The sequence below is a fragment of the Aphelocoma coerulescens genome, chromosome 2 (genome assembly GCF_041296385.1).
Source record: "Aphelocoma coerulescens isolate FSJ_1873_10779 chromosome 2, UR_Acoe_1.0, whole genome shotgun sequence".
Lineage (NCBI taxonomy): Eukaryota > Metazoa > Chordata > Aves > Passeriformes > Corvidae > Aphelocoma > Aphelocoma coerulescens.
This window is the reverse complement of record NC_091015.1, coordinates 147,361,034-147,372,110: the sequence shown is the minus strand read 5'-3', so window position 1 is coordinate 147,372,110 and position 11,077 is coordinate 147,361,034. Positions and strand designations below refer to the sequence as shown.

At 46.9% G+C, this 11,077-nt stretch overlaps 1 protein-coding gene across 1 annotated transcript; it reads right to left on the bottom strand.

Moving 5' to 3' along the window:
* Positions 1-2,186: 2,186 nt before the first annotated feature.
* Positions 2,187-4,588, bottom strand: ODF1 (outer dense fiber of sperm tails 1). Its single transcript, XM_069006029.1, has 3 exons — positions 4,385-4,588; positions 2,805-3,007; positions 2,187-2,617 (listed from the first exon to the last, which is right to left on the bottom strand). The coding sequence occupies exons 1-3, from the start codon at positions 4,529-4,531 to the stop codon at positions 2,308-2,310; spliced, it is 660 nt and encodes a 219-aa protein (XP_068862130.1). The 5' UTR covers positions 4,532-4,588; the 3' UTR covers positions 2,187-2,307.
* Positions 4,589-11,077: the final 6,489 nt, after the last annotated feature.

Genomic DNA, 11,077 nt, shown 5'->3' with positions numbered 1-11,077 from the left:
AGCGTAAGGAGCCTAATTTAGGAACAGAGTGTGAAGAGCATGTGTTAAAGGATGAGCAATAAGGATAAGAGCAGTCAGAGCCAGCCCTGTGATTGCTGTGGGACTCGATATATTCTGCAAGTCACGGGTAGAGGGGAGGTGTTGAAATATGTTTCCCTTCTGCATGCTTAGACAGCTTCTGTAGAAATCCTTACAAAAACTGTATCCCAGAGGGGTTTTGGTTTTATTACTTGGGGGGTTGCTTTGTAGGAAGATGGTCTTTCCCAGTCCATCCTCAGTCCCCATCCCTGCTGCCTGCTTTCACAGGAGGCTCAATTGTAGCCTCCCAGGTGGGATGTGGCTTAGGTCTAAACAACCTTGGCAACACCAGCAGAATCAGAGTACCTGTGCATGGGCACAGGTCTTCAATATATTAAGAACACCTATAAGAAAGATGGAGAGACATTTTATACCAAGGCCTGTAGTGACTGGAAAAGCCGTTTTAAACTGAAAAAGGTTAGATTTAAATGTGACATAAGGAATTTTTATGATGAGGGTGGTGAGACACTGTAACAGATCGCCCAGAGGCCAGATTGGATGGGCATTTGAGAGGCCTGGTCTTGTGGAAGATGTTCCTGATCATGGGAGGGGCATTAGACAAGGTGACCTTCAAAAAGTCCCTTAAAACAAAAACTATTCCATGGTTGTATGGTTCTATACTGACCCAGCTACACACTAAGCCCATAAAGTTTAACATTTATTAACAGGTGTTATTTTAAGTGGTAGCTGGATGCTGAAAATATCCCAGAAGCAGTTAATGTCTTGCACCACAGTTAAATTACCAAGCTGGTTATAGCCAAGCTAAACTGATCCTCAAGTGATCTGCTTGTGACGTGTTTGACTGAAGGAGCTCCCACCCAGAGGAGAGGAGCAGGTGGTGACAGAGCCGAGGGCCTCCCCCCGCTGTGGTGGTCCCAGCCATGGACTCACTATTCTGTAACCTGTCCCCTCTGATTCACCGCCTCTGTAAGATGAAAGTAGACTGTGAAAGTGAGGCTGTCTGTTTGCAGGCTGTACATAAAGGACTGGCTTTGTTTTCTTTAGGCGTGAGTGTTTCCAGGGTGATATTTCCTGCTGCAGCGGAGAGTGGGAGCTCTTGGCACCAGGGACCCCTTGGCTGCACTGGGGCATATTGACCCAGTGGTGCAAGGGTCCTTTAGGGGCCAGGGTCCCCATGTGTGACAGCAACCAATCGCATTTCTCAGCCAGGCTAATGGCAGGGACAACACTACACTCTGAAGGGTTTCAAGTGTGCAGCACGCCTGCACAACACCTGGGAGCTTAGGGAACATCAGATTCTGTGCCAGCACAACCTAAAATACTGAGTTCCCTGTTTCCCTGTTAGGAAAGTCTGCTGCAGGGGAGTGCATCACATGAAGAGGTGGCAACCTTCTTCCCTCCAGCCCCAGGGGCTTATGAAGCCTGAACCAGGTGGTGCTCTCTGGGAAGATGCTGGCCCGGGTGGCTGGTAAATGCAGGCACCAGGTATGTTGTTGTGTCATGCCTTTTTGCAGTGGGCGGTAATGCTACTTCCCATAGGAGTGCATACCCAAGTGCTGAGGCCAGGGCAGCAAAGTTAAAATTGCCTTCAAAAAATTATACTGACAGTTCTCCCCCTCTCCCAACATGAAAAATGTTTTCTTATTATTTTGGGGCCATTGATTCAGCAGGAAATGCTGTCATCCCCTCCTCAGCTGGCAAGTGTCCTACCCTAATCTCAAACCTTCTAAATAAAAGCTCTCTGTCCTTCATCCACAGCTTTTCCCAGCCAGGCAGTCTCTGCAAGAACCAAACCAAGGGAACAAAGAGTACAGCCTGATTTTTTTGAGAGAAGGCACCTTCTCTCAAGGTGTTTATCATCAAGATTTTCTTCCTAGAAATACCCTCGAGCTCAAATGGGAGAGGTTGGATTGAGAGAAGTGCCCTTACAGAAATGTGACTGATTATAAGTGGTGCCTCTCAGCCATTAAAATCCATGAGATTGTATGCCCTGAATCCACCACCTCTAGCCCTGCCTTCAGTACCCAGCAAGTGACCACAGCCATGTATGCCCAAAACCATCTTTGTGTTTTCCTGATGACATGTCCCTTTTTGCCCACCAAACCCCTTCAAAATGAGGCTCACACAATCTGCTCAGAGTGCTGTCTTCTTTGTGGAAGAGGTAAGAGAGGCTGCTGACACACAGTTACTGGGACAGACCTAAATGTGACGGGGAGAAGGCGTGAGGCAGAGGAATGACTGTGCCTGGCTTCAGCACCCTGCTGCAGCTCAGAAGTTGCAGAGATGAGGGCAGCACTTGGGTGCCGTTTCAATCTTCATGAGGCCGTTGGATTCCACAGAGTAGGTCACCTCGTCCTCGTCCACCCCGGGCGGCAGGCTGAATTCCTTAATGAGTTTTCTGTAGTTACATGTCTTCCCCAGTGCAGTGTTGTGCTCCTCCTTGTGCTCTGCTGACACAGTCACCCTCCCGTCTCTCACAATCACAGAGACGTCACTGGGGTCAAAACCCTTCACATCGACCAGAGCCAAATGACTTTGACTACGGCATGAGTTCAACATCATGCTAATTCTTCTCAGTCTGGAATTAAAACATGAGAACAATCTTTACCTTCCATATCCCTTTCAATTTATTTCTCCAAAATGGCTGGTTTGCTCCCATCCTGCTTCTCTGTTTCAACCTTTGCTCCCAATAGCAATGTCAAACCTCCCTTTATCCTACCCTAAAGGTTGCTGATGTCTGTAGAAAGCAGCCAGCTCTCTCTTACCTGTCCATTCGTCGCTCCATATCCAGCCTTGCAGCGAGGGCCCTTCTCCCCAAGCAGCGGCAGTCGGGCAGGTGCAGGCAGCAGCGGTGAGGGGCCAGCCTGTGCAGGCGGCATGAACACAGCTTCTCACGGAGCAGATGCAGGCGCATGTCCAGCAGCCTCATCTGCTGCTGTATCTGCCTCAGGTTCTGCATGGTGTCTTCCTGAAAGTGACAGTGTGCTGACATTTTCACGCTGCAGGTGTGTCAGGGCAGGAGTAAACTCCAATGCCCTGAGAGTTTCATCTGGTGGTGAGTGTGGAGCAGAGCTGCAGGTGTTCCTGCAGCCTTCTAGCAGGCACCTTATGACATCACGGGTCCAGGACACCAGAGTTCTGTGGTCACCATGGGAACCACAGCTGGGTCCATGCACTGCCACAGCCCCTGCTGCAGTTCCCAGCCATGGACCAGGGGAGCCCATTGCAGAAGGACATGCCAGGGGCTGGACATGGCAGGGATATGTGCACAGTGGCCAGGCAGAAGAGCCTTGGGCCATGGGGAGCTTGACTTGCATGCAGTTTCATACGCAATATTGCTTCAGCATGTCTGCCTACAACTCCCCCCAATGATACTGACCACCAGCTTCCATCCCATCACCTCTGACCAGTGCTGGAGCCCAAGACATGAAACATTTTCCCTCAGACTGGCCTGTGACACAAAAGATAATCCCAGCCTCAGCAACACCAACACCCTTGTCTTTCAGGCATCTGCCCAGTGGCAAGCCAGATGATGTGTTGTTTTCCCAAGGTGAAATATGAATTTGGCCTATCAATAAATCAAAAGAGCCAGCTTATTTTGTATTGAATGGTAGTTTCATCCATTAAAAAAATAGTTTTGTGCTTTATTACTCATAAAAGACATCACTTTTTTGGTCTGAAGACCAATCTTTTATTTAAAAGCTGAATTCAAAGGCTGGCAACAAGTAAAGGATCCTTCCTGTATGGAGTCTGTACACCTCTCTGATGGCACTACTTTGTCTTTAAAACTCTGACACTCTCTATTCTCTTCAGCTCTACATGAAAGAGTCCTTCAGGAGGTCTCTCTTGCCTGGTGAATCTGAACCCTTTATTTCCTCGAGGGGGTTTTGTTTGCCAAGCCCAGTCTGGAGAGATGAGGTCTGGAGCAGATCACCTGAACTGAGCATTCAGCCTAATCTTCCCTCTGGTACACAAGTAGGGACTGCAGGACCCACTACAAAGCAAAGATGCTGAACGCAAGGGTGCGTATCAAAACAAAATTTCTGCAGGGAAAGCAACAGCTCAAAATAATTTGACACTAAACCTTCCTGGCACATGAAACTGGGGGTTGAGGATTTGTCATGTGTCCCACAGGAGCATGAGGAGAGTCAACATGCAGGGGGGCCCATAAGTTGCTGCCTCCTTGGGATGCATCTTTATGGAAAGGGATGTGAACTTTTCCCTGCAGACATGGTCATCCAGGGAGATTGTCCCCAAAACGGGAGAGCAGCAGCATGGTCTGTGAGCAGAATACCGAGCAGAGGGACCTGCATGCAAAATAACCTTGGAGGGCATCACCACATACCGTACGTAGGATAAATAGGTTTGCGTGGACACAAATCAAGCAAGCAGGTACTTGCCAAGCTCTGCTCTCCTCCGCTGCCCCCTTTCCCATTCCATCATCACAGGCAGAAGCACAGTATCCAGCAGTGCTCTTGCTGTGCATTGCCATGCCTTGGGAACAGTGTGTGCTTTGCCTTGTCTTACTGTGTCCCAAATCCTCCCAGGAAATCCTGCAGTAGGATGAAACACCCTGTCAGCAAGTGCCCACTATGGAATTAATTAATCCAGTGGTGGCAACACCGGTTTACAGAGACTTCCCAAAACACCCCTGTGTGCTCATCCCCAGGGGCCCTCTCACACCAACCACATATCTGCACTTAGGTTTACAATCAGCATTTAAAAAGCATAAAAGTCTATCTGCAGGCAGGATGTTTTTGTAATGCTCCGAAAAATGGGCTGTAGTTATTAAAACAATGGAAATATAGAGCTCTGAAAGTAATTTGTAGCCTTTTTTCCCATTACTACAGCAGCTAAGCAATAATTATATGCTGGTAAAGAGCTTTTTTCATGCTTCTGTTGCTGTTTTTAGTTACCCCCACACACTTTAAACTTTTGGTCTTCTGCTGCAAATTGTTCACTTTGCACTTATAAGAGGTGGATGGGTAGCCAGACTAGACAACTCAATAATTATTTTTCTTCTTATATTTTATGAAATTACTATAAAGACCTGCATGGCGATCATCCTTCCTAGGGGCTGAGCAGAAGTGGGCACCTGCTGTGGCTGACAAGTGACTCTCTTGATTGCATGTACTTGGAAACAGCTTTGGAAGGTGGTTGCTGCCTCTTTCTACTATTTAGCACTGTTTGCAGATTACAGCAGCTGAGTATTACAAATTTCAGCATTCTCAGCCGTACATGATCATTTCCAATAGTGTCCCCACAGTCTGTGGATGTCGTTTTTAGGAAAGGGGACCTCAAAAGCATTCAGAGAAGAAGGACTGATCTGTCTCTCTTGGCAAATGAGGATGGGTTGCTTGGTATCCCTTTCCAGGCTTTCACTCCCTTTGGGTGCTGGTACCACACAGAAACCCATGTGCTTAATAGTTCTAAGGAGTCAGATCCCACCTCAGGCTGGTACATGAAAACCAACAAATGTTAACAATAAAAATCCCTTAATTACAGCGATTTCTGAAAATATGCAACTCTGTAATAAAGGGTTGGGCTCCTGACTCACGAGAAGCTATGTGATTTACAGAAACAGCTCACTCCTGAGGCAGGCCAATCTGCCGTGTGTTAAACAAGCATTTCTTGATAGGCTGCTTCCCACAGCCAGAGCCATGTCCTCCACTTCCTCCCCAACTCCCCTGCATCAACGTGCTGTCCTGGGCTGCACCAGCCCCAGATGGGAGTGGGATGGACAGCTGTGGTAGGGCATGAGAATCAGGCTGGGAAACGTCACCATGAGTAATGGTGCTGGTGCCTCTGGGATGTATCAGGAAGGGTTTTGTGCTGCAGGAAGGTGAGCTGCTCTGTAATTATTTCCTGTGAGCTGTGGAAGAGCTTGCCTGCCCTTCAGGGCATGGATGGGTAATTATGGGCCCACACTGGAGGAATAACCAGCCTCGTGCATGTGACTTGGCCAATGTCACCACTGTAGAGCTGGTGATTCTGAGGCACAGGGAAGTGGCACTCACATTTCTGTAGGTCTGCCTAGCTGGCCCCACTTGAAAGGGGCACCAAACACTTCTTAGAATGTAGACGGATGGATAAGAATTGTTTTGAGTACAGATCAACTCCACTTTGAAGGTGTGCTGTCTGTCATTTCAAGAACCATCTCAGCTCTGTTTCCCTAGGGGAAGGAGGGACTTCTGTCATGCAGTGTGTTACTGCACCTGCTGGTGGGGTAGTTCCAGTACTCCCTCTGGTACAGAGGATCTCTTAGTGTTTCTCCTTCACTGCAAGTCAGCTGGTGCTGTAAATGCAATGTGGAGCTGCTGGTGGCATGCTGAGACGTGGATGCTGTATGTTACTGGGACATGGAGAATCAGCAGGGTAACACCACTGTGGTATGATGAAGGCTTCAGCTTAAGCAGGTCTCTGCTCAGTGAAGCCAAGCTGAATTTTGACTTCTGCTAAGACCAGGCAATGAAACATGTTTGGGGCTGTCAAGGAAGTGAGTCCACTACTAAGCCTAACTTGCAAGTTCTGTTTTGAAATTGTCTTTACTTAGGTTAGTCATAGGTTATAGGTCATAGGTTAGTAAGCATAGTCTCAGAAGTGATGTTTTTGTATGACCTGACAGAACCTATCAGCTGGCCAGTTTGAATATGGACAATTCTTTAAGCCACTTAAAATTGTGAATGCCTCTGTGATCCACACTTAAGAATAGACAACCCCCCCCCAGCTCTCTCTCATTTCCATTGCTGGCACAGGTGGCTGCAGGCCCCATGTGGGGGCCAGTGGGCCCGGCCCAGGCCCTGCTCGGGCCAGGCCGGGCCAGGCCACGGCCATCCTGGAGCTGATGGGCCCTGCTCCACCCATGGAACCCCCCCACAGCCCTGCTGTGGGCAGCAGGAGCAGCTCTGCTTCCCCCCCCTCCACTTCGATAAACCACATTCCAGCTGCAAGGCCGAGGTGAGATTAACCCTTTTAGTGCTGTGAAGAGCTGGAAACCTGAGGGAAGAGAAAGAGGAGATGCTTAAAGCTGAAAGTCTGTTGTGAATCTATGATATATCAGAGTACCTGTTGTAATTTCATGAAGATCTGGGGGGTGGAGTGTTCAACTTGTAAGCAAAAGCACCTGCGCTGAGATAGGCTGATGCTGACGTAGCTGTAATTTCATGAGAAGCTTGGACAGGGAGAGATGGAAGCGATGAGGACTTTTGCTCCAAATGGGAAAGGAGAAAACCTCAGTTCCTAGAGATGCTCCCAGAGATAGTCCTAAAGATGAAGATGAGGAAGACCCTTTGCTCCCAGGGAAGGAGAAGGGCCTCTGTTCTTAGAGATGAAATGCTCCCAGAGATGGGTGAAGAGAACTTTTGTTTCTGAATGGCTCAACCTTAAAATTGTACCCCAAAAACCTTCAAGAGTGGACCCTTGAAAGCAGTTGCGGGAAAAGCTGCAAGTTGGGGGGAAAGGACTCACAGACTCACATATGAGCAGAGAGACTCCTCCTCTTCCTAAATGGACTGAACAGAGTTATTTGGAAGTGGGTGGCTGTCTCATTGTGATAATGTTTTCATAGCACGAGCAAGAAGAGACTTCTCTTTCTAAATGGACTGAACAAGGTTATTATGGAAGTGGTAAACAGACTGAACATCTTAAGGGTTGTCTTTTTATATTGTCAGTGGGAGAAGGGAGGAAGGTGGGGGGAGGAGAAGAGTTCTGAAGGTGTGGTATAATTTTTTTTCCTTCTTTTAGGTCTGTTAATAAACTGCTTTATATTCTTTCAAAGTTGGTGCCTGCTTTGCGTTTCTCCTAATTCTTATCTCACAGAAGATAAACAGTAATGAGTATTTTGGACCAAACCACTACACAATGGAATAGGAAATCCTCCTGTTTCATGTCTGTTGCAGTCCTGGGGAGTCTGCACAGCCAGCTCTGACCTGGCATGAAGAGGAGGATGAAGGAGTGCATGTGCTACAGCATCCATGTCTGATCCGGCCCTTGTCAGTCTCACAGGTTGTCTTGAACCCACTCCCACAGTGACCTCAAACAACATCTCAACACAGACAAGTCAAACACAGTATAGTTCTTTGGCTCCTTAAGCATCCCTGGCTGTCAAGGTCTTCCTGATACTCATGAAGCTGGGAAGCTCCTAAAATGTAAAAGCAGAATAGAGATGGAAACTGGAAGATGTCCTTCCTTGCTTACAGGTGTGACTGACTCCCCTTGTCCACAGTGTGGAGCCAGGGACCTCTTCACTCAGAGTCTACTGAGTCCAGAGTCCACTGAGTTGTCAGGGGAGTCCACAGAGATGGACTTGAAGATACTACATATGATCTGAAACTCAAAAAAAAGCCCCTAAAAAACCCCCCCAAAACACCCCCCAAAGCCCCACCAAACAAAAAACCAATCCTAAACCTCCAGAATCCCAAAATCTAACTCCCAGGGCTGGAAGCACTGCTGTCTTCTTTCCCCTTTCAAACACAATGCCCGAATTAACCATTATTTCAAGGTTTCTCATGGTCTCTTTAGAGCAAGAACAGATCAAGTTCAGCAACTACAGATCAATTCAGAGTGTGGTCAACGTATTTTCAGACCTAACAGGTTTTGACAGTGTCTGAAGCACTGATTTACAGGTATCAGCCAGAATCTCTTAACACCCCAGTTGCCTTCTTAAGTGGGGTGTAAGAATATGACTTTAAGCTGAGACTGGACTAACCCTCAGACAGAAAGACGTGTTGTTTAACTGAGAGTGCAATTGCATACAGAGCACTGCAGCCACACACTGCACCAGGTAACCATGTGCTAAAATGGATAATAATGATCATTTTCTCCTCTTCTAATTTCCATATGGAATGGAAGTAATTAGCCATGTAACTGTGCACCTATGTGTCCAGCCAACTATTGCTGAAAGGCTTGGAGCAGACCCAGGGTGCCAGGCTGCAGCTCAGCCTCCTGCTCCTTGGAGTGGCATTGACTTCCCATATAAACCTGTGGAATTAACTCCTGGGGATGGATTGCCAACACACTGTTTATGTAAATGAGACATCCTTTGATATTCTCTTGGTTTCACCAACATACTTAATACTCTTTAACCTTCATAGGAAAAAATATTCATGTTATATCAATAACTGCTTTTTATATCTTTCTTCAAGGAATTGTTTCTCGACTTGAAATTCATAACGGAGCAATTTAATTCCTTCAATGCAAATTTAAATAATTCATCAAATATTTTGCACTGATTCCTCAAGCTGCTACTCAGACACACTGATACTAGGTCAGCTTTAAAAGAGTTGTCTTTTCCTTCTTTTCCTAGTGCTGCCCTAACATGTCTTCCTGCCAAATAATGTTCCTTCATTGTCCTGGGCTCTCTCCCACTCCTGCTCTCCCAATGGCACATAGTGGTGATGGTCTGAGAGGCAGGACCATATTTTCTTACACCTAAGTGAATAAATGTCCTTCTTCCTAACAAGGTCTGGTCTAAACAGGCCAGGTGGAAGAAAAGGAATGGTACCTTTCCCTTTCACAGCAAACTAGTTAATAAATTCCTGACCTGCCCATAGTATTATTCACTCTAGTTCTGCATGTTTGAATGTAATTAAAGTAGTGACAGGTCTTTCCCCAGCATACTTCAGGGCACCATGGTACCCAGCATTGTTGCTAAAGATGCTTTGTCCCATGTGTACACAGGATCTTGACCAAAACATGCTGTAGCACCATGCCGTGGAGAGCAAAAGCCCGTGTTGTGCCTGTCATGGAATGTCAGTGGTGCAAATTCACGTGAGGGCCTGGCCTGGCTGAGCCACCCCTGCCATTGCTCCTGCACGAGTGAGGCAGTGCAGATTGCCTGGGCTTGCAGCAGCTGCTTGCCATCCTGCACGTTTGGAGTGGGTGATGCTATGGGAGAGCTCCTCACTCCCTCCATCAAGCCAGTTGCTCTTCCCAAAGGTAGTATCTGAAAGCTGCTGCAATGCTTAAAGAGAGCAGCCTGCTGATAAATTGAAAGTTTTTTGTATCTGTCACAACCAGAGTCATTTCCAGGACTTCATATCACCTTTCTGTAGCAAAACCAGGAGGACTGCAGCAGTCTTCAGGCCCTAAAGCTGCTCTGAAAATCCCCTTGCTTCAGCTTTTGTTTTCAGCCAACATTACTGTATTCTACTGTTCCCATTTAGTACAAATAGCTCAGCTAACTGAGCACCTGGAAGAGATGTAAATTGTGGAGTAGCTGAAAACGATCATTATTTGTGCTTTCCAGGTCTCAGGTAGATGAACAAGATAGGTGGTATTAGCCAGCTGTGCACAATGCCCCAGGTACAAAACCCCCATGTGAGAACAAGTGCCCAGAGCCACTGGTGCCTGTGCAGTTCAGGGTGTAAGGTATCTGCTGGGTCTTGTTCTTCCACTGTAGGTACCTTGTCTACCCAAGTGCAAACAAAATGTTATTTGCTACAAAAAAGTGCATTCTATGTCATTAGTTAATAGTCTTACATCTGCTTCTGTCCAGGAGAGTCCTCTACAGATGAAACCCAGCTTTGCTGCAGGAGTAGAAATCAATGTGCTAGTGCAATATGAGAGAGCTCTTTTAACAAGAACTCTTTCATTTCTTCAACATCCATGCTCTCTTCAACAGAAAATAGCTTGCATGTGCCTTTTGTTTTCTCTTCTAAAGGATGAAGGTAAGGCCTACCCACTTGTCAGAGACGTGTCCAGGCTACTTGAGCAGTAAGAGAAGACCTCTACATTTCCATCAGTGCACTTCAGAAAGTACTTCCCCAAAAGACAGTATTGGCAGTTGGTGCTGCTGCCCTGGAAGGTGACCCTGAGCATCCAACGAGATGTGAATGAGAAGTCCCTTTGTGGCAGGTGTGTTGGACATTTTGCAGCATCACTGAGTGCAGGAGGAGACTTGTCCATCAGTAGAATGGTTAGAACTGTGTGAGATGTCACATTCTCTTGGGAAAGTTGATTATTTCACACTTCCTTTCATTCTAAATTTGGAACATAATAGAAATATCAAAATTAAGCTTATTGAAGTGCTTTGTTTATA

Coding starts and splice junctions, on each gene's coding strand:
- ODF1 (XM_069006029.1), bottom strand. CDS start 4,531: ATGGCAATGCACAGCAAGAGCACTGCTGGATACTGTGCTTCTGCCTGT. Junction 3,008..4,384: donor ACCTATTTATCCTACGTACG/GTATGTGGTGAT, acceptor TGTCACTTTCAG/GAAGACACCATGCAGAACCT. Junction 2,618..2,804: donor ATGGAGCGACGAATGGACAG/GTAAGAGAGAGC, acceptor TTTTAATTCCAG/ACTGAGAAGAATTAGCATGA.